Consider the following 22511-nt stretch of genomic DNA (forward strand, 5'->3'; position numbering starts at 1 on the left):
TCTTCCCCTGGTAGTTTGTCCCTCTCCCTCCCTCCCTGGCTCCCTTGCTCCCTTCTTCCACACTCTCCCCAATTTCCATTCAAAAAAGTCTTTCAGCAGGGAGGCTGGCTCTTTAAAAAAAAAATCTTTTAGGTGAGGGAGGTGAATCTCTGCTTCCTTTCCTTTCTCTTAATTCCAGTGCATGAGCATTGAAAGTGAGCGGGCGTTTGAAGCTGCTCTGTGACCTTTTCTGTCTTCCGCCGGATTGCTATCCTCGCCCTTGAACTATTCAGAGTCACTGAACCCCTCAGTGGCACACTGGGGACTCTGCCGCCGCCGCTCTGGCGGATGTCTTTATCATGCTGCCATTGGCATCGCGGTGGCGTTTTCCCTCTGCCGTCGCCCCCGTCCTTTTCCCCCTTGCTGACTTTGGGCTTGTGAAGCAGCTCCCCCCACCTGGGGCTCCGTTGTCCAAAACAAGAGCCTGTATTTCCAATGTTTTAGGAAGCCCTTCCTTGGAATCCGTGAGAAATCAGAGCTTGGCAGGGTGGAATTTGGTCTCTGCTAAGGCTGCAAAGCGGTGTAAATGTGCTTTCCCTGGGAGTAGGCCCCACCGAAAATAGCTGGACTCTTTTTTAGCCAAGCTTGGATAGGGATATAAATTTATTATTTATACCCCGCCCATCTGACTGGGTTTCCCCAGCCACTTGGGTGGCTCCCAGCAGAATAGTAATAATAAAATAGCGATCAAACATTAAAAACTTCCCTAAACCGGGCTACTTTCTGATGTCTTTTAAAGGTCGGATAGTTGTTTATTTCCTTGACATCTGATGGTAGGGCGTTCCACAGGGCAGGCGCCACTACCGAGAAGGCCTGGTTCCCTGTAAGCTCAGTTCTCGCAGGGAGGGAACCGCCAGAAGGCCCTCAGTGCTGGACCTCAGTGTCTGGGCTGAACGATGGGGGTGGAGATGCTCCTTCAGGTATACTGGGCCGAGGCTGTTTAGGGCTTTAAAGGTCAGCACCAACACTCTGAATTGTGCTTGGAAACGTACTGGGAGCCAGTGTAGGTCTTTCAGGACCGGTGTTATATGGTCTCGGTGGCCATTCGCCAGTCTAGCTACCGCATTCTGGATTAGTTGTAGTTTCCAGGTCACCTTCAAAGGTAGCCCCATGTAGAGTGCATTGCAGTAGTCCAATTAATGAAGGTTATTTTTTTATTGGTGGAGCTGAGATCTGAAGGCATACCTTGCTGGATCAAATTACTTTATTGAAATAAAGTAATGCCTTGCTGGATGAAATTGAGGGTGGCTGAACAGAGGTCTCTGTGATCATCAGAAACACTGCAAGAAGACCTCTGGGGTATACAACTTCTGTCCATAGAGATTCTTATTTCTAGCTTTCACAGATAGGGGAGAGAGAGAGAGAGAACAATAACAAGTTGTTGCAGCATGAAGTGCCCCTGTTTTAGGTTTCCAGATAGCCATTTCTGGGATACTCCATTCCATTCCCCTTTCTTTCTAACAGTGAGCTGTACCCACCTGAGTTCTTTGCAGGGTAGGGGAAGGGCTATAGCTCAGTGGCAGAGCAACTGCCTTGCTGCCCTGCATGCAGAAGATTCAGTCCCTCATGGCATCTCTAGGCAGGCAAAGATCCCTGCCTGAAATCTTGGAGAGCTGCTGCCAGTCAGATTAGAGATAGAGGGGCAATGGCCTGACCCTATATAAGGCAGCTTCCTATGCCCCAGTTAATCCAGCTCTGAATTCACAACCATGAGGACTGGGAACTTGCTTTAGAAGGGTGAAACATTTGTTTTGCATGTAGGAGGTCCCAGGTTCAGACCCATACAGCTGGGAATGTATGGTCAGTCTGTATGGGCAGGTCTAAGCTGGCTTGACCTGTGTTCCTAGTTTACTGGGTGATTTGCAGGAGATCTGCAAAACTTTCTGACTTGCAGCTTGTTATTTTTATTTTTATTTTAACAATAGTGATAGCAAGACAGCTCCTTCCTCCACTTAAATTTGGCTGCTGAAATAGAAGAGAGCTAACCAGAAATTGCCTTTTGTGTGAAAGAACTGTTGAGATCAGTTTTAGTTCTTGGTACTAGAAACAAATGCCTAGATTCAGCATGCGCTCGGCTTAGAGATGGGTGAATATGCCAGTGTTTTGGTTTCTCTCATTTGTTTCTAATTTTTCCAGTAATAAGTTCAGTTCTCCACATTTCCACGTCAATTCACAAATCCCCCATCCTAAAAGTTAACTCCTTGTTAAAATTTTAATCAGAATTTTAGTGCAGAGTTTCTCCAGAAATGCACATTCTTATACACTGTTTTGCCTAAGACAAACACATTTTCACAAAGCGCATTTCCATATGTTACTTGCACAGTTATATGCATTTTTACACACACTTTAACCCAGTATATGCTTTTTCGTACACATTGCTTGGCTGGAGAACTGTGCTGCAAAATTTGGCAAAGTGAAAATTTCGAAGGCTTCCTGTGCTTTGGTTTGCGAATTGTTTCAAAGCGTGTAGACTAAGTTGGTCCCCTTCTACATGTGAACTGAAACAAATTTCTCCCTCCCCCACCTGTAGCCCAGAGACAAGCTGTTCTTTATTTTTTGCACCTGGTTATGGTTGGTTGATCCAGGAATTCTGTTTTCAAATGAAGAAGAAAAGGCAGTAAATCCCACCAGCCTGGAATCTACGAAACCTCGCTGCAGAGTATCACTCTGTCTCTTACCACTGGCTTGAAAAACATGCCGCAGTCTACTCTACTTTTTACTTGCTGAAACTGACAGCAAGCCCAAGGTGCCCACCCCCTCCCAGTAGCCTGTCGCCATCGCTTTCCAGTTAACAGCTCCCCCTGCTCAGCCCTGCCAGGCTGACCATCTTTCCAGTGCAAAATCGCAAAGCCTAATAAAACCAGGGCTCCAAATGTGCTGCCGTACGTGATCTGAAGCACTTGCCCAGATGCTGTGAGCACGTGCAACAGACTCGTAGGGCAAGAGGGTCACCCTGGCTTGCTTTAAAAGCTTCCAAGGGGGGGGGGGTCTTCATAACTTCTGGTCAGTTATGAAGCTCTTGGCTTGGGTTTGGAATAGGTTCCCTTTAAGTTCAGGGCTAGACCGGGTCTTGAATCTGAGTTTGAATTTCAACTTTTAAACTTTCTGGGCAGTCTTTAAACGCCGCCCCCCCCTCTGGTCTTCTTATCTCTCTAGGTCCTCATCGCTTCCCACTTGCCCTCTTATGAGCTGCGACATAACCAGGTGGAGTCCATCTTCCTCTCGGCCATCGATATGTACGGGCATCAGTTCTGTATAGAGAATTTGCAGGTATGGGCTTCATTTTGCAGTAAAAAAAGTTTTGCTTTCAGAGTGTGGAAGGGTAAGAGTGGACCATCCTTGAAGGAGCTGACCCCTTGAGTGTCGCTCCTGTCTGGAAGAAGGCAGGCTGAGAACACAGACTCAGGCAGAGATGTTGTGAGGGTAGGCAAGTCTGCTGTCTCTTGAATGATTCAGGCCCATCTGATGTGAAGATGGGAATGAATGACCCACCCCCAGCAAAGGGTGATTGGGAGGAGGCAAGTCCAGACTAGTGAGTAATACAGAGAAGCGACAAGCAGGCTCCTCTTTAGATGGACTGGGGGGGGGGGCACTTTATGCAGCATCTTTGCATTGTGAGTGACTTGCATGATGCAACTGGTACCCAGTGCAGACCCAAAGAGCAAAATGGCTCAGTCCTGCAGATAAAGCTTGATTAGGAGCCAAGGCTTCAGTTGGTTACCATACAGTAACATGGCAGGCTGCTTATCTGTGGATGAACACTCTGGACCAGGGTTTTCCAAACTTGGGTGTTCACCTGTTTTTGGACTACAAATTTCATCATTCCTGACCACTGGTCCTAGGGCCGGATTTAGGTTTGATGAGGCCCTAAGCTACTGAAGGTAATGGGGCCCTTTATATGTCTAGCTAACAACAAATTGTCACAGTTTTTTGTGTTGAATATATGCTATATAATGATTTATGGACCTAATAGGTATCTAGAGCCATTTGCACATAACAAAATATGTATTTCATCAAAGTAATTGTTGAACTGAAATACAATTAAGAAAAAGTATATTAATAGTGAAATACAATTAGGAAGAAGTATATTAATAATGAAATAATTATTAAGCTCTATCTTAAAATGATTTTTTATTCATAACAAACTTAATAATGTAAACACATTATTTTTTTCCTTTAATTTTTTGGCGCCCCCAAGAGAGTAGGGCCCTAAGCTATAGCTTGTTTGGCTTATACCTAAATCCGGCACTGACTGGCCCTGTTAGCTAGGGTTGATGAGAGTTGTAGTCCAAACACAGCTGGAGACCCAAGTTTGGGAAACCCTGCTCTGGACTAACAAATGCATTTAATGATTGATTGACTCTGGTTTGGAAGATACTGCTCTAATGAAAGCAGCATAGCAAATGACTGCTCCAAAATTAGTAGCCCTCGAGGCTTTTTACTAGCCTGGGGGCTGGCAGGACTGGTGCAGGCGAGCAGGGAGGCAGCTACAAGCACTCAGTGCATTTCTGTGGAAGAGAAGGAGGTCCTGATTCTCACAGCCCACTTGACTTCCATGATGGCTGCAGAGGAAAGAATGGAGTACTTCATCTTGCCTCAGGCAGCCCATTCACTCACCTGCATCGCAGTGGCTGCCAGGCAAGCGTGTGTTAAATGTGGTTTGAGGGAGGGGAGACTTTTTGCACCCAAATTCTTGCTTTCTCGTCTGTACCATGTGTTGGACCTTGTCTTAGTTTTGAGGGAGGGGGAAAAGGTAACGAATGTCCGAGATTTTAGAAAAACCTGCTTCTCCTCTCTGATTCCCTTCCCTATGTCTAGAAACTCATTCTTTCGGAGACATCCATCTTCGATGTACTACCAAACTTCTTCTATCACAGTAACCAGGTAGTGAGGATGGCTGCTTTAGAGGTAGGTTTCTTCTCATTTTAAAACAATTTAAGCAAATGTGTGTGTGTGTGTGTCCCCCTTCTGTTTCTCTTTGATGATGTTGATCTTCAATCCTTGCCCACTCCAGCATCTAGCACTTTAGAAAGGGTCGTGTCATCTTTTGGGTAGTGCTAGAGGCAAAAGCGACGCGGTTGGCGCTGTGGTCTAAACCACTGAGCCTAGGACTTGCCGATCAGAAGGTTGGAAGTCGAATCCTCACAACCGAGTGAGCTCCCGTAGCTCGGTCCCTTCTCCTGCCAACCTAGCAGTTTGAAAGCATGCCAAGGTGCAAGTAGATAACTAGGTTACCACTCCGGCAGGAAGGTAAACAGCATTTCCGTGCGCTGCTCTGGTTCGCCAGAAGCGGCTTAGTCATGCTGGCCACATGACCCGGAAGCTGTTCGCCGGCTCCCTCGGCCAGAAAAGCGAGATGAGCGCCGCAACCCCAGAGTCGTCCACAACTGGACCTAATGGTCAGGGGTCCCTTTACCTTTACCTTAGAGGCAAAAGTGGACAGAGCAATCACTGTCAGTTTTACCTATTTACAGTAGGTTAGTGTCTACGCTCGCTCACTCATCCCTCTGTCTCCTCCATCCAGGCAAGCAAGAGGTGTTATTCAAGGGCACATTCCACCTAGGCAAAAGGACTCAAGTAGTGTGAGAGGTGTGGCCTGGGGAGAGTCCCAAGGGCCATACAGAAAGGCTTGGCAGGGCACATTCAGATCCCAGGCCTAAGGTTTTGCATCCCTGATTTGTGTGTGTGTGTGTGTGTGTGTGTGTGTGTGTGTGTGTGTGTTTGTCTATTCCAAATAAAATTCTACTGCAACTGGTTACATTCTGTGACCAGCATTGCTTTATTGCACAAAAAGTAAAATAAGAGGCTTGCATTTCCTAATTTTGCTTAACTGGTTTTGCTGTACTTGGTTATGGCTAGGGATTGTGGGGGATGCGAATGGCATTGCCAAGGCTCAACTCCCTAGAAATCCATCTTTAAGGTTGGTTCTGGTCCCTGTCAGGCGTGGAGGGACATTACTTTAAATAGCCACATGGCTTTAACTCTCCGTGATAATCCTCTCCTCCTTCTCCTCCTCCATCCAAGGTGTATGTTCGAAGGGCATACATCGCCTACGAGCTGAACAGCGTCCAGCACCGCCAGCTGAAAGACAACACTTGTGTGGTGGAGTTCCAGTTCATGCTGCCCACTTCCCATCCAAACAGGTTAGACCCGGCTCGCATGTACCACCGAGGCAATTTGGAGTGGAGGGCAGTTCAGGGTTGGGGGTGGGGCACTGTGTATTGGTGGGGGAACCGGGAGTTTGAGACATGTTAGAAAACTGTCCAATGTGTTGGAAAATTGTGGCATAAGGGAAACCAAGAATGTGAACCATGAGCTATTTCGCAAGATGGAGGGCAGCATGTTGGGCCGGTCCATATGTCAGGCATGGGGTACTAGTGACCCTGCAGATGCATGTTGTAGACTCCAACTCCCATCAGCCCCAGCCAGCATGGCCGAAAGGTTGGGGATGGTGGGAGTTGGAGTCCAGCAGCATCTGGAGGCTGCAGGCTTCCCCAGCATACATTAAAGTACAGATGTGTTTTTCTAAATATTTCCATGTGAGGGTCCATTTTTGTGTGGTATTGGGACAATCTTTCTCCACATTGGTGCAAACACAACCCACTTCCACATAAAGCAGCTTTTGGTGCTAGCAGCAATATCTACGTGGCTGGCCCTTGGCAGAATAAACGTTCAGCCTGCTCCATTTCCTAGCTAGTGGTTTTCTGAAACGTTCCTTCTCCTACTCTCCTCTTAGAAGTCTGTAGGGGTTGTAGTACAGCCCCTCCCCACCTCCCAAAATTGGGGTGAAGACAGAAGTAAGGTAAAAACAGGGATCACAATGAATTCTCAAACTTCGGTTTGATCCTGGCATTTCAACTTAATGCCAATGAGTTTTTAGGAGTCAGGTGGATAAACATGTTCAGCTCTAGGGTCTCATTCCCTCATGGGCAACCATGTGGGTTCTAGTAGTGGGCGGGGCCGGAGGTGAAAGTAGGTGGAGCAATGGGTGCCGCTCTTAATCTTTGTACCGCAGGCTGCATTCCACCCATGCAAAAGTCCAAGGTTTCTACCCGTGCCCAGGCCTCTCTTGCATCCAAACCACAGCAAGATGAATGATCACTGTCCAAGGGCTCATTCCAGCCAGAAAAGGAGGAAGGCACATAGGGGTGTGTGGCCCTGGGGAAAGTCCCAAGGGTTGGATTTGGCTTCTAGCCCTAGAGTTGCTTAACTCTGTCCCAAGGAAAGCTTCATCTGCTCTGCATAAAGGCAGAGCAAGGGAATGATGCTTGAAATAAGTTAAAGACTCTTAAGAGAGAAGGGACTGATTCTCCTCTTACTTCCTGAACATTTCCTAGCTGGGTTCAGTGGGGAAGGAAGAGGGGGAGAGTCCTGTCACCTGTTCTAAACCCTATTAAAATAATTGGACACGTTTCACTTTATTGGGAGGGAAGCGAAATATTCCTAATTTCTCAGCAGAATATCCAGGCACAGTCTAGAATGCTGTGTGAGGACTGAGAGCACTTGAACTGTATCGCTTCATACTGCTAATGTGGGGTGTTATTTTTGAATAGTTGCTAAAAAACTAGTCCATCAAAGAGAGAGGTTCTAGACCAGCCTACCCCCTGAGGGGCTAGCTGTCTGCTTGCGGTGATTTATTTGTACACAGAAGTGAGGCTTTTAAAATGACTTTATCCATTGTCCCCCTATCTGAACTAGTCCAGTCCACTCTGTCACCCTGCCACCTTGTTCTGCCGCATGTATAGCCTAAACCTCACCCACTCCTGGAGTGGAGGTCGGTCGATTTTGTGCCTTGTACCTTGAGAAGAGATTGTTCAGTTGTTTCTAATTAGGGACACAATAGGCTTGGCTGATTGTGACCTGTTTACTTCTCTGTTTGAGGCTTATCCCCTTTCCAGCTTGGAGGTGCACTCAGAAGAACGGCCGCTGAATTTCACAGAAATTTGTGAAACCCTCCCAAGGGCAGATAGTTGCTCTTTTCCACGTCTTATCTTTTTGTTTATTATACACAAGATAGCAGTACAGGGTAAAAGCACAAATAAATAGTTAGAAGAAAAACAAAATTAAACAATAACACCCCCCAACTTTACAAGGCTGTAGGATATTAATTAGTCAAAGCCAAAGGCTTTTGGGGTGTAAGAGCCTCTGATTTTTAACCAAGGAAAGTAAGGCTTGCACCCGCAGCCAGAAGACTAAGAAGCTATATGAAGGCAAATGGAGCAGATTTGAGTCCTGTTCTGGTTGGGAACGTACTGGATAGACGATATGATGAGCCTGCCTTATCCCTTTTTGCCCACCGGGTGCCACTGTTGATCCATAACCGATCCATGCGCACAAAAATAGCCAGGACCCACAACCCCCCCTCCTTTTTTGGGGTGGGGGGTGGGGAGTGTTATTTTCTTTTTCCTTTGTCTCCCAAATATCCTTTGCCTTTTATTTCATCCTCCTCGTTTTATGTTTGGCGGGATTGGCCGGCGAGGGCCGGTCTCGGTTCATTGAGAATCCATCAGTACATCTCGTGAAACAGGGTCCTTCTCTCACTCTTCCCGCCCCCTCCCCCCCCGTCTCTCTCTCTCTCTCTCTCTCTCTCTCTCTTCAAAATCTGGGCTCGCTTGAAATGAATGAGCCCTCCAAGCCCAGCTGCACAAAGATCTCTCAGCAATGATATAAATGGGCCATTGAATTTGGTCTCATCTGTTCTCTTCAACTTGATAATATTTGCAAATAATTGCATGCTATTTTGGAGGTCCTTTTCTATAATCCCGGAGCCGTCTTCAGCTATCCACTCCCCCCTCCCCCTGTTTTCCTATCACTGATGTCATCCCTCTTTCCTCAGTTAATCCCCCTCTCTTCGAGAAAGCCTTAGAAATGCCCACATCCATGTCATGGGCAAAGCTAAGGTGGAGAATCAACACCGATTGGCTATAGCCATGAGGTCCTAACTCCTGCCAGGTGGGAAGGGGGGAAAGGTCGCCAAAGGTGAGATATGGAAAAGGCTGCACCTCCACTTATGGGTGCAGTGTGCTTCTGAATGCCGGTTGCTGGGAATCACAAGCTGAGAGAGTTGTTGTTGTTGCTGTTTTGCTCAGGTTCTGCTTGCAGGTTTCACTTGGGGGCAGCTGGTTGTTCACTGTGAGAACAGGATGCTGGACTAGCCTGATCTAGCTGCAAAGGGGTGTTAACATTCTTAGGTGTGTTGGGTGACCAGAAGGGCAGCCCTGACTCTGAAGGGCCAAGCTTTAAGTCTCCAGAATGCCTTCTGGTCTGCTTGCTGTTCCAAGCAGTTCCATCATCTTGGAAAACAGGACGCTGCCCTTCCGTAATCGCTCCTCCACCTAGCTGAGTATTGGCTGCACCTGCTGGGAACAGCTCTCCAGGGTTTCAGGCAGGGTTTTCTCCCAGCCCTACCTGGAGGTGCCAGGGTGCCTTCTGCATGCCGAGCAGACGCTCCACCACTCAGCTACAGCCCTTCCTGGTATGGTTGGTTACCCAGCGGTTAGGGCTGGATGCATTCCGCGCTTAAAAATGAAAAGAGTTGATTTCCGCAACAGGAAATGTTGAATTATGCAAACTGAGCAGATTTGCATTCAGTAATCTTACTGGTTTTGCGTAGTTCTTTCCCCACCCCCTGCCTCAAGAGGGGGGGAAGGGCCCTCAAGTCTCCCCCACCCCCAAAAGTCTTACATTTCTACAGGCGTTGTGAGATTTCGGCAGCCATCATCCCACCAACCTCTCTGTGTACCTTCACGATCATGAGAAAAAGGAAGCAAGGCTGAAAGCTGAGTCTCAGGATGCCTGATTCTGTGCGAGCTACCGCACTGGGCACTCCTGCTGCTGAACTCAAGTCCTTCTTGTGGGCTTGCCAATGGGGCATCAGGTTCACTGCTGTGAAAACAGGATGCAGGCCAAGGTGGGCTCACTGCCTGATCCAGCTGCTTCCTGGGAATCGTAGTGGGCACAGAGTGCTGCCTATAATTTTCTCCCTTGTTCCAGAGCTTGCTGGTCGCACAGGCATCAGGTCCCTACCTGGTATTTGTTGGTTCCAGGTTCAGAATCTGCCGCAGGTGTTTGTCCTACCTGTGATAGTGAAGCTCATTGTGACCAGGTCTTCCTATGTGTCAAGGTCTAGTTCTGTTTTCAGTCCTCCGGATTAAGCACATGGGAGGCTGCCTTTTAGACAGGGTCAGACGATCGGTTCATCAAGCTGACTATTACCAACACTGACTGGCAGAGTGGTTCTCCAGGGTTTGAGGCAAGGGGCATTCCCAGTCCCACCAGGAGAAGACCTGGGCCATCTGCACACAGAAGAAGTGCTTTGCCACTGAGCTGTGTCCCTCTGGGGGACAACCAAGAAATGCAAGACAGGTGCAGGAGTTAAGAGAGAGAGGGATTTGTAGGTTGTTTTTTTTATCATTGTCACCTTCATTCCTGAGAAACATAGGAAGTCGTCTTATACCAAGTCAGACCACTGGTCTCCCTAACTCAGTACTGCCAGCACTGACTACCAGCAGCTCTCCAGGGTTTCAGACAAGGAGCCCCTCGCAGCCCTGCCTGGCGATGCCGGGGATTGAACTGAGAACCTTCTGCATGCAAAGCAGATGCTCTGCCACTGAGCCACAGCTCTGCCTCTAAAAACAAAGTAGGATCCCAGTCCTCAGGGCTGTGAATTAAGAGCTGATTTAAATAAGAAATCTGCTTTATACTGACTCATATCGTGGGTCCATGTAGCTCAGTGCTCTTCAATGCCTACCATTGATTCCCAGGTTTCAAGGTTTGCTCCCAGCCCAACCTAGAGGTGTCAAAGCTTAAAGATGGGACCTTCTGCATACATTGCAGATGCTCTCCCCACTGAGCTCTGGCCTTTAAGGGAAAGCTTCTAGAGCAGATGGTGTTCCCCAAAGGAGCAATGACATCTTCCTTTCTAGAGAATGAAGCATTTAGCATTGCTTGACATTGAAACTTGATTCGGCATGAGCAAAATGCACCCCTTTGTTGGACATCAGCCCTCAGCCGTATAGTGGATTGAAAGGCAGGGTTGGATGTACTGCAGTTTAAATCCTGTGCCCAGGCAAGCAGAATTCTGTGTTCTGTACAGATGGGGCATGATTTTTTTCTTTCCTTCCCCTAATTTTAGTTCTGCAACATTTTACCATTTGGGTTCTGCTGTTAGACCATGCAGAGGAGCAAACAGCTGGGTGGGACATGGGAAATCTATTTAGCCACCTCTCTGCCTTCTGCGATTTCAGCAGATGTTGCTGGCACATTTTCAAGCAGACATGAGGGTTAGACACTTGATATTTTTGAGGAAAGCGTGGGGGGGGGGGAGCTGAAAGACCTGGGAACCTTCAGATTCAAAATGTGATGAATAACACTTCTTGAATTTTCTTTCCTCTACTGATGTAGAATCACCATATACAAACATGACTGTTTATAATTTTATCAGTACAGTAGCAGTGAGAGTTTTATGGTTTTCTGGCTTCTGAGATACCCACACTTTTAAAAAGAGAAACCAATAACCTTTGCAATCATAAGGTCTAGAAACCTTATAAATACAATGAATGCTGAGATTCTCAGAATGCTGGCTGAACATTTGTTTGCAGCACCAGACTCTCACTGTAGAATGCAAAACCCTCCTGGTTAGGTGGTTCTTCCATATTTAAAAAATGAAGAACCTGTTTCTCACTGGTGCTGTAGATAATTGAGTCTGTTGTTTCTTGGAATAAAGCGAAACGGGAAAGTAGAACACAAACACCACATAGCCCTCGCTATACCTGTCCGATCGCAGGGATCTGCTCATAAGTTTCAAATGTCTGGCGCTGTAGAAACATCTTAGCAGAGTTAAGTAGTTGGCAAAACAGCCTGCCTTCCATCAATCACTCGGCTCTTGATACGAAATCAGCCGTGGTGCCTTGTGGCTCTTAAGCTACACTGAAACCTGGAGGGATGAATGGGATTCTTGGGAGTGTATCATTAGGACTCTTGGGGTTCCTGCTCTTTGCAGCCAGGGAGGGACACACCGTCAGAAGATGCAGGGAGGCGAGCGCTTCCAGGGACCACCTGTAAATCCCCCATAGTTTTGTGCTGTGGGTTTGATGTTAATTAAGCAGCAGGTAGCCGTAATTTGCCGCCGCTCCCTTGGCTGGCCTGCTTGCGAGAGGGCAGCGTTTGGAGGGGGCAGCCGCCGGGATAATGGGATGCAAATTGGACGGCAGTGGCGGACTCAAGTGGGGACAGAATTCCAAACAAACGTTTTCTAGGCGTGCTGAGCCCAGAGGTGCCTTTTGTGTCCAGGGTGCCTCTTCTGCAAGGCAAACCTGAGTTTTGGGCCGGTGGGGAAGAAAAGGGGGATCCAGAGGAAACGACCCACAGCTCTCTTAGGTTCTTTATGCCCTATGGGTCAGTTTCACTTAGGAACCGGGGGTAGGACTCAAGATCCATTCTCCTGCCCTCAGCTTCTTCCTTTGCCATAAGGAGGGAATCAAATGCTGCTGTACCTTACAGGGATGTTTGCTGACAAGAGCTTTATTACAGCATTGCAACATATTTATTGGACTCCTTTTTGGCCCAGACATACAAAAGATGTTGCTGTCTGTTTTATAACAGATGGATTACAATGTGATGTAAACAGAAAAACAAAAATAAGATGGGGTGTGCATAGGGGAAAGAAAGGAAAAATCAGATTAAGGATCAGCTCTCCCACCTCCCCACATATTAATGTTTAGCTGGGGTGCTCTCCTCCCCCTTTTCCTTCCCTTCCCTTTATTAATATTTATTCACTCCCACCTATATTCATTCCTGATTACCTTTCAGAGCGACTTCCACCCATCAGCAAATCTTTCTACATGGCAAAACCTGTCTCTATCCCAGTGCAGCGTTTTCATAGATTTATTTACAGCATTTGTGTACCCTTGACCCTTTAGCCCCAAAGGCTGTTTGAATGGCTTATAGAAATGAGGGTTTTTTAAGGCTGCCCCTGCCCTTGGCTTCACAATCTTAAAAGACACAGCACATGAGGGAAAAGGGAACAGGAGGGAGGAGGGAAAAGCAAGCTCATGCACAAGTTCTTAAAGTTAGCAGATCTTACAATGAACTTATATAGAGTTCCATCTGTGCAGATTCTGAGTGCCCAGCAGCTCCTAACTGAAGTCAGTGGCGGCTTTCTCTCTCTTGCTCTCCCTGGAAACATAACCAATGGCTAGAGGAGTTGTGTCCAATATTATGTGGAAGGGCACAGGACTGGCCTGAACTATTGGGTCCAAATGGCTTATCTAGCCCAGTATTCTTTCTGTGGCTGGTAGTGGCTCCCAAGGTCTCTCACCCAAGTCCCAAACCCTGATAGCTGCTTGAGATAGAGGCATAGGAAGCTGCCTTATCCTGAGCCTGACCTTCGGTCCATCTAGCTCAGTATCATTGACTCGGACTGGCAGCAGCTCTCTCAGACATCACACAGGGAGCATTTCCCAGTCCTACCCTGGAGAGGCTGGGGATTGAACCTGGGACCTTCTGCATGCCAAGCAGATGCTCTAGCACTGAGCCACAGCCTTTCCTCTTGGTGGCTTGGTTTTGATTTGCTCTGGACATGATTGGCCCAGATCCTTTGGAACCTGAAGGGGGTTTACTTCCTAGGTTTCTGCCAAGTTGGTTTATGACTGGAGAGTTGGTGGAGGCTCCCCTTTCCTTCTCCACTGCCAGCGCATCATTCTGCACTCCTGCATGCTCAGAGCACACAGCTTTGGCTGCAGATGGTGTTTTCGGAAGGGTCAATTACAACTGGCTGCACTTTTGAAGCAGCTCCCCCTCCGAGACCGTAAGCTCCTCTGGTGTGGCTCCCTTATCTCCCACCCCCCCGCCACATTTCACGCCACTGGTTCTTCTGAAAAGACCCTTAATTTCCCATCTTTGTGTGCTGCAAATGATAGTCTCCCTCTCTCCCTTAATATAGCTGCGAGGGTGGGAACCTCATCCTTTCGAAACCTAAGCAAGAATGCAATTTACCCAGATAGCACTGGTGGTGACCAGAATACCAACTCTTTTTGCTGGAACGTGATGATGGAAAAGGGCTGTGTCGTGTTTGTGGTGTTGACTCCAGTTTGTGTTGTCTGCATTTGTGTGTTGGTGTTCTGTTTGCTTTCCTTGTCATGGTTTGCGAGTTTTGCATTGATTTCCAAAGGGAGAGCGGCATTAAATCCAGATTAAGAGGAGAGGCAGCCTTGTGGCACTTGACACACTGACGCCAGGCTGGCTGCCAATGGCGCCCTCTGGATGTTGCTAGACTACAACTCCCATCATCCCTGCCCACTGGCTCTGGTGGCTGGGGCTGATGGGAGTTGTAGTCCAGCAGCCTCTGGAAGGCAGTGATGTATCTGAGGTGCAATTCAGAGAGGTACAGTGTGTCCCAGTGCAATGTTGAGTCTCTAGTAGCTGTTCCATCAGGCTACAGCTGGGGAGGGAAGAGAAAGAAAGCAGGACCACTCCATTGGCACGGCAATTTTCATTTCCACCTCTTGAACATTTCCATCCCAGCTGGTCATTAGAAGAACTTGCAGCTAAGAACTTGAGCCTGAGTTTGGATATTTCCTCCTCCCACCCAGTCCATTTTTCCTTTCGTGTGATGTCTTTTTTTAGATTGTGAGCCTAATGGCACTTTTTACTTTTTAGTGATTTGTAAGTCACTCTGGAAGCCATTTCTCTCCCCCGCCCTTCCGAAGACTTAGATTAAAAAACAAAACAAACCTGAAGCACTTTAAAGTCGTTCTGTGGCCACAGATGGAAGCATTCACCAGACAAGATTGTGCCAACACTCCATTTTGAGGAGTCTGTCTTGGCATGTCCCACAAATGGTTGTGTGAATAGCCCTGTTTTTCTTTCAAAATGCCTGCATTTATACATATATCTACTTGCCTGGAAGTATGCACCATTAAACTCGATGGTGCTTCCTTCTGAGTCGACCTCTGTGTAGCATTGCACTGTCAGGCAGAAAAAGTAGCTGGTTTTTATACTTTACTGCTTGGAAGCTCATTTTGTCACGAAGCGGTATATAAGTTAATAGCAGCAGTAATAAATAATAACAATTGCATCGTTTAGCTACAAGCCGTAACAAAAGCGAAAGGAGCATGAATTTAGTAACGTCTCGCCTAGTGGAAACCAGTGCAGTTTGACAGTCCTCAACTGCGACTGGATCACGCAGCTTTGTTTTCAGCCTGCCTCACTGCCCCTTCCTGCATTGCTTGGCCTCCTGGGCGATGTCGTGGGGGAGAAGGTGAGGATGAATGATGCTCTGGGGGTAAGAGAGCTGCTCCAGGGCCTGAAGGTCTGTCCAGTCTACCTGGAGCCCTTCCACCTTTAAGAACTGAGCTCAACACTTCTAAATCAGAACATCAGAGGAGCCCGCTGGATTGGACCACGGGCCCATCTAGACCAGCCTCCTGTTCTCACACTGGCCAATCCAATGCTTCAGTGGGAAGCCTGAAAGCAGGTTCTGCACTCAGCATCCCTCTCTCTCCATGTGCAATTCCCAGCAACAGGTGTTCAGAGGTATGTTGCCTCTTGAGAGTGGAGGTAGAAAATAACCATCGTGGCTCAGCGCCATCAGTAGCTTAGTCCTACTACATGAATTTATCTAATCCTCTTCTAAAGCCATCCAAGTTGGTGGTCGTCACTCCCTCTTACAGAAGCGAGTTCCATAGTGAACCGTGTGAAGAAGTCCTTTGTCTCTCTCTAAGCCTTGGAGCAATCCTGCCATCAGCGGAAGGATTCCTGCCCATCACCTAATTTGCCTTGGCTTCAGCTTACATCAGCTGTAAAATGGGTGCACCGCTAGTCTAATCTGGCTGTAAAGACCATCTTACGTGTGTGTGAAGTGTTTTGAGCTGATCTAATGACAAGATGATGGGGGTGGGTGCAGTACTGTTAATTGTGGCCAGCTGATTATCTTTCTCTGCTCTTTTTTCTTTTTCGGGTGGGGGGGGAGGGGAGTTAATATGACAGCCTTCCCAAACCTCATCCCCTCCAGATGTTTTTGGCTACAACCCCCCTCATTCCTGAACACTGGCCATGCAGTCTGGGGCTGATGGGAGTGGTAGTACGAAAACGTCTGCAGGAAAGGTTGGGAAGGCGGGTGGATGGAAACTTGTTTTTTTGGTTTTTTTAAGCAAAATGCTTTTTGATTTGCTCAACCAAAGAAGCAGCTCTTTGGACACCAGCCAGGCTAACCAGCTTGCTATTTTATTTTATTTTTTGATCAGGTGGAACTCTTACTTGCACAGACAATGAATAGATTCAAAGGTGGCACATAGAAAGTCAGTGGGTTGCATCCAACTATGTTTTACTCAGAGTAGACTCAGTGAAATCAATGGAAGCTAAGTTACCCATGCCCATTTTTTAAAATGGTCTGCTCTGAATAGAACTAGCATTGGCTAGAACCCAACTTGCTGCCCCCCCAAAGGTACCACAATATTTTAAAATATACATTGTAATATAGTCACCGGCTGCATCAGGACATCCAACTAAATTGTGGCTTAGTGAGATATGAATGAGCCTGGTCTCCCCCTGAGCTTGTGTTTCTCCAGGAAAGGAGTTTAGAAGCATACAGTTTTGGTTTTAACCACAGTTTGAAGTGTCTTCTGAACCCGCAACTGTAGTTTAAAATAACTGTAGTTACTTGGAACCAGGGGTGACTAACTTGTGACTTGCAGGCCATGTCCAGCCCTCTCAAAAAAGTTTGTGGCCCCCAAAACTCAAATCATTTGATTTGCTTTAATATTAGCATTCCACTTTTCCAATGACAAATGCCAAGCTCAAAGCAGCTCACAACAATCACAATTTGTCATTTTTGCCGAGGCTCCTGTATTTTTTAAAAAAATGAATCGTGAACAATGAATGGTTAAATATGTTTTTAAATAGTGTAGAACAGCTGATGGGAAAGTCTTTCAGAAGGCAGCCTTGAGAGCAATAGTTCGCACTGCCCCCAGTTTTGCTCTTCATCCACACCCACTCTGACATGTGGCCATGGGTCACCAAGGTCCTCGGTCCAAAAGAGAGTGCAATCCCAGTTCAATTTTTTTTAAAAAAAATTGAAGTTTTTTATATTAAACCATAATTACTGTTATCTATGGTTTTGTCACTCCATATGACACAAGAAACAATGGTTAGCCAAAAGTGGAAGCAAAGGCTTCCAAACTCCTATTGGCTGTGTGGAAGGAGGAGAACAAGGAAGTGCCCAATAGGTAGCACAGCTCCTACAAGTAGCTCTAAGCCATGGTTTAGTGTGACATTCAAATGCAGCCAGTGACTCCTGTTGTTTTGCACAGCATATTTTGCAATATACATGTAGTGAGAATCTTACTAGAGCCCATGTGCCTTGCCACTAGTCCTTAAGAAGTTGGTTTAAACTGTTGTTTGTCGTCTTAAATTCTTGATTTCTTAAATACATGGCAGAATGCCTCCCAGTGCAATCCTATACATGTCTATTAAGAAGCAAGTCCTATTCAGCTTGCTCTCAGGTAAGTGGGTTTAGGATTGCACATTTCATCCATGATAAATGTGCCTGTGATGATTGCAATGGTGGCATTTTTTCCAATAACTTTCTGTTCTGCCTACATATGTGAAAAATGTGGTTGTGTAAAACTTTCATCACACTGAAGTCCTGCTTTGAAATGAATGGGCCATCAATTAGCTGCAATCAAACTGGTATTTTCAACTGGACTTCCAAGTGCTACTAACTCTGCAAATCAGGGTTTGTAACACTTAGGGTTGCATCCGGCTAGTTATTGGACCTATTAAAATTAATAGACCTAAGTTAATTGTGTTCATTAATTTCATTAGGTCTACTCTGACTAATTTTTTATGTTGTGGTATCTGTGAAGGGAAGAGCCTTAATAGTTTTGAAATGTGCCACCTTTTTTCTGCCTCACCTTTTTGGGGATTCTATTTCCTCTTGTTTTGTGCCATCGGCTTAGGAAAATTATCTCATTTTTTTGAGTCCAGTCGGTCCTACCTACAACGTGCACCAAGTTTTTTGCCTACTACGAATGTAATCTTGTGCCTTCTGCTCCTTACACCAGCTTGAATGACAGTTCTAGATTTTTTTTTAATTAATTGATTTTTAATTCATTTTTACAATGGCTTTCACTAACAAACTATAACTAACTGTGGTTGTTTAATTACAGAGGGAACATACCCACGCTAAACAGGTACAGTAATTATCCTCCTTTTCAGATCTGAAAAATTTTTTAGTTGTTAGAAGGATGTATAGGTTTTAACTAGCTTTAGGTTTTAACAATCTAACTTTTAATTTTTTAATAGTTTTTGGAATCCCCATTCTCATCCCTGGAACCCTAACAAATCCTCCCCGTTTTGTGCTACTTCGCTTTCCTCCTCCTCCTCCAAACATGTTCCTCTGCTGCTGCTGCTGCTGCTGCTGCTTTCTTTCTCTTTATGCATTTTAAAAGGCAACTTTTGCATGTTGTGGAACTTTTAACATCACATGCTTGCGGGCTTAGCTCCCCTGCTTTTGAAACATTAGTTCCAGGCCTCGGAGCAGTGCAATCTAAAAAGCCAGTCTGCTTGTCTTCTCTTATTCCTCTCCCTGTAACAAGATAGCCACGAACTTGCCTCCCTCCATTCGGGGTTAGTAGAATGGATACCTTATTTTTGGCTGTTTTTCCACAGGAGATACCGAAAGCATTCTTCTTACGAGTTTCCTGGACAGGCACCCATATTACGCATGCTGGGCTGTCATATTTTCCAGCTGGGATCAGGGCTTAGCATTGCTTTGCCCCCTTCCCCTTTCCTCTCTTCTAGCCTGGAAGCTTTCCGGCACAGGGAATCGGGAGCAGGCTGTGTTTGCCTTGCATGCTCCCTTTCCTTTCCTATTTTATTGATCCAGGAAATTCAGCAAACAACACCTTAAAATGAATATTTGCAAATCACACTTTTATATAAAATATCACAAGGTAGTATACCACCTAAAATACAACCCGCAGTGACAACAATTAAAAATAGCAGGCAGGTCAGTAAAAGCACCTCAGGTTCAAAGGGCCTGCCTGAATAACGTTTCTGAAGGCATCCGGAAAGGGGCAGGGATGGCTCCTGGCAAACCTCTATTGGCAAGGAGTTCCACAGGGCGTAGGACTTGCCACACTAAAGGCTCGGCCCCTGGTGAAGGTCAGCTGGAGTTCAGGGCCACCTGTGGGGCCTTGGCTATTGAGGTGGAGCATAAGGAATGAGGTGGTTCTTAAGGTAGTTTGGGCCTGACTTGTTTAGGGCTTTGTGAATGAGCGCAGGAACCTAAGACCTGGCCTGATGGCAAATTGGTGACATGTGGAGCGATGCATTGCAAGAAGCCTGCTCCTGTGAGCAGCCTGGCCTCTAGCTGCATCTTTATTATTTCTATTATTAATTAAATTTGTATACATTGGAAACTTGGTTCCCAAACGGGTTAGCTGACGAACAAATCGGCTCCTGAACGCCGCAAACCCAGAAGTAAGTGTTCTGGTTTGCGAACATTTTTCGAAAGCCAGACATCCGTTTCAGCTGTCGGCGTTGTTCCCGGGGCCAACCAGCCAATCAGAAGCTGCACCTTGAACGTTTTGGAAGTCGAACAGACTTCCAGAACGGATTGAGTTCGCGAACCAAGGTGCCGTTGTACTGCCCTTCATCTGCAGATCTCAGGGCGGTTCACAACATAAGATTACAACATTATAAAAACCGCAAGGTACATAGTGAATATAAAAGCAACAACAAACCAATAATCGCCCCTCCCACAACACCTGGTGACTGAAGATGTATAATGAAGGTGCCAGGCAAGCCTCCCTGGGGAGAGCATTTCACAAACGGGGAGCCACTGCAGAAAAGGCCCATTCCCGTGTTGCCGCCCTCCAGAGCTCTGGCAGAGGAGGCATCTTCTGGACCAGATGCAAGGGCAGCCCCACATCAAGCGTGTTATAGCAATCAAGCCCTGAGGTTATTAATGCACAAACTGCAAATTTGGCTCAGCATGGTCTGTACTGATCGGCTGCTGCTCTCCGGGCTTTCAAAGACCTCGTCTTTCCCAGTCCTACCTGGAGATGCTGAACCCAGACCTTCAGTGTGCAGAGCAGGGATCCAATTTTGACTGAGTGTAGAGCAGAAGGCTGCCTGAGGATTGACCCACCAGCCTTGACAAAGGGGCTCCCATCCGCTCATCTCTCTGCACTGGCCAAACATCACAATTGGCTGGATCCGTTCCCCAACCCCGGGCCTCCATTGTCCAGTCAGTGACTCTTCAGGTTTTCAAGCCAAGGACATTCACAGCCCTATCTGGAGATGCCGGTGGCTTTGCCTGGGACCTCTTGCATGTGAAGTAGCTGCTTTAGCCCTTCCCCAGATTGGAATCGGGAGTGTAGGAAGCTGCCTTCCACTAAGTCAAACCACTGGTCCATCTCTTCCTAGGGAACTCTGGGAACTGAAGTTCTCTGAGGGAGAGGCTCTCATCACCCTTAACAAGCAACAATTTCCAGGATTCCTTGGGGAAAGCTGTAACTTAAAACTAAAACATACAGTGCAGACAGGGCTTTAGAGAGCACCTGGTTGGGGAAAGCTGTACTCTCTAAAAATTTGCTTCCGATCTGATCAGAAACAGTTTGGAATTAGGTTAGTTTCCCTACCACAACCACGGTCAAATATCAGAAAACAGTTAAGAGGGAAATGAATGTGTCTAACTATAAAGAGTCTGTACTGTTCTCCCCTGCCTGATGCTCACCAGATGTTTTGGACTACAACTCCCATCATCCCCAGCTGGAACAGATATGGTGGCTGGGAGTTGTAGTTCAATAAGTCTGGAGGGCGCTAGGTTGAGCAAAGCTGCTTTGTGGTGTCCTTGTGCGTGTTAACACATTTCAAGACAAGTGGTTGTTTTATTTGTGTGCATTTGTGTATATGTCTGTTCGTAACCTCAATTTGCAAAAGATTTCCTAAACCTTTTAAAGCTAAAAGTCATCCTTGTCTTAAAAAAATAAATAAACCTAAAATACATCCTATCCACAGCTGTCAATGTTTTCCCCTTTTTAAGGGAAATTCCCTTATTCCAAATAGGATTCCTCTCAAGAAAAGGAAAAAGTTGACAGCTGTGATCCTATCATCTGTAGCATTGGCACAGAAGAACAAAAACTGGCTGGGGGTGATTGGATGATAAATTCTGCTGAAGCATTTGGGAGGGACGTTTATATATGTTGTCTTAATTTTTATTTATTTTACTTATAATCTGCACTTTCATTAAGTATATCAAGGTGGCATTACAACATGCAGAATGTAATTAAAATCTGTCCATAAATGTGCACAAAATGTAATTTTAAAAATCAGCACCAGTAGATACTGGTTGGTTAAAGAGAGGAATTCATAATGCGAATGGACAGTGCAGTATTCTCAAGAAGTCTGAAAGAAGGCAGGAACGGTTCCCACTGAACCTCAACTGGCAGGGAGTTCCACAGGGCAGGGTCTTCTTCTCTAGAGGCTTGGTCCCTAGTGAAGGCCAACCGTCAAGAAGGTGGTTTCTGCTTTAGAGGGGGCACATGGGGCTCATTCACCTGGGAAGGTAGCCCATTTAGGAGAAGGGAAACTCTGATCCCAAACCTCTACTGCATTTCAAGGTATCTTTGGGAGCAGAAAAGGCTAAGGAGTAAAACCTACACAAATCTAGAGTCCCTAAGATGGTTGGATGGCTCCCAGTACGTTTCCGAGCACAATTCAAAGCGTTGGTGCTGACCTTTAAAGCCCTAAACGGCCTTGGTCCAGTATACCTGAAGGAGCATCTCCACCTCCATCGTTCTGCCCGGACACTGAGGTCCAGCGCCGAGGGCCTTCTGGCAGTTCCCTCACTGCAAGAAGCAAAGCTACAGGGAACCAGGCAGAGGGCCTTCTCGGTAGTGGCACCTGCCCTGTGGAATGCCCTCCCACCAGATGTCAAAGAGAAAAATAGCTACCAAACTTTTAGAAGACATCTGAAGGCAGCCCTGTTTAGGGAAGCTTTTAATGTTTAATATGTTATTGTATTTAGTGTTTTGTTGGAAGCCGCCTAGAGTGGCTGGGGAAACCCAGCCAAATGGGTGGGATATAAATAATTTATTATTATTATTATTATTATTATTATTATTATTATTATTATTATTATTATTGTATGCCTCTTTCTGGAACCTCCTGCAGCCAAACATATTGCTCTGCTTTCCTTTGGACCACATCAGGGAGGCTGAGAGGGGGGTCTTGTAGTCTGGGCAGCCCAGGACCTCCATACATACTGCCCAGGCTTGCGCCCCAGGGAGGTCACTTCAGCGCTGCTAACACATAAGTTTGACTTCACTCCGGAGGCACACTCCGTTGTCTCTCGAGACAGACAGGTGCCGATTTAAATTAGATACGTAAGCCATATGTAACAGAAATGCCACATGACCAAATGTGGTACAGCAAGAGGCTATCTTGTGGCGGGTTCTTGATGATAA

The 22511-nt window shown here is 46.5% G+C and overlaps 1 protein-coding gene across 9 annotated transcripts in view; it reads left to right on the forward strand.

The window, feature by feature from the left end:
• ACACA (acetyl-CoA carboxylase alpha) overlaps window positions 1-22511 on the forward strand; it is a 187110-nt gene that overhangs the window by 65563 nt on the left and 99036 nt on the right. For 5 of the 9 annotated variants that reach the window (XM_083714255.1, XM_083714256.1, XM_083714258.1 and 2 more), the window contains 4 exons: window positions 3196-3309; window positions 4858-4947; window positions 6064-6182; window positions 18207-18230. In XM_083714255.1, the coding sequence (XP_083570381.1) occupies window positions 3196-3309; window positions 4858-4947; window positions 6064-6182; window positions 18207-18230 (347 nt within the window). The remainder of the gene's footprint in view (window positions 1-3195; window positions 3310-4857; window positions 4948-6063; window positions 6183-18206; window positions 18231-22511) is intronic. The other 4 variants (XM_083714257.1, XM_083714259.1, XM_083714262.1 and 1 more) reach the window with 1 other exon arrangement.

The sequence above is a fragment of the Podarcis gaigeae genome (assembly GCF_964106915.1).
Source record: "Podarcis gaigeae genome assembly, chromosome: 15".
NCBI classification, from domain to species: domain Eukaryota; kingdom Metazoa; phylum Chordata; class Lepidosauria; order Squamata; family Lacertidae; genus Podarcis; species Podarcis gaigeae.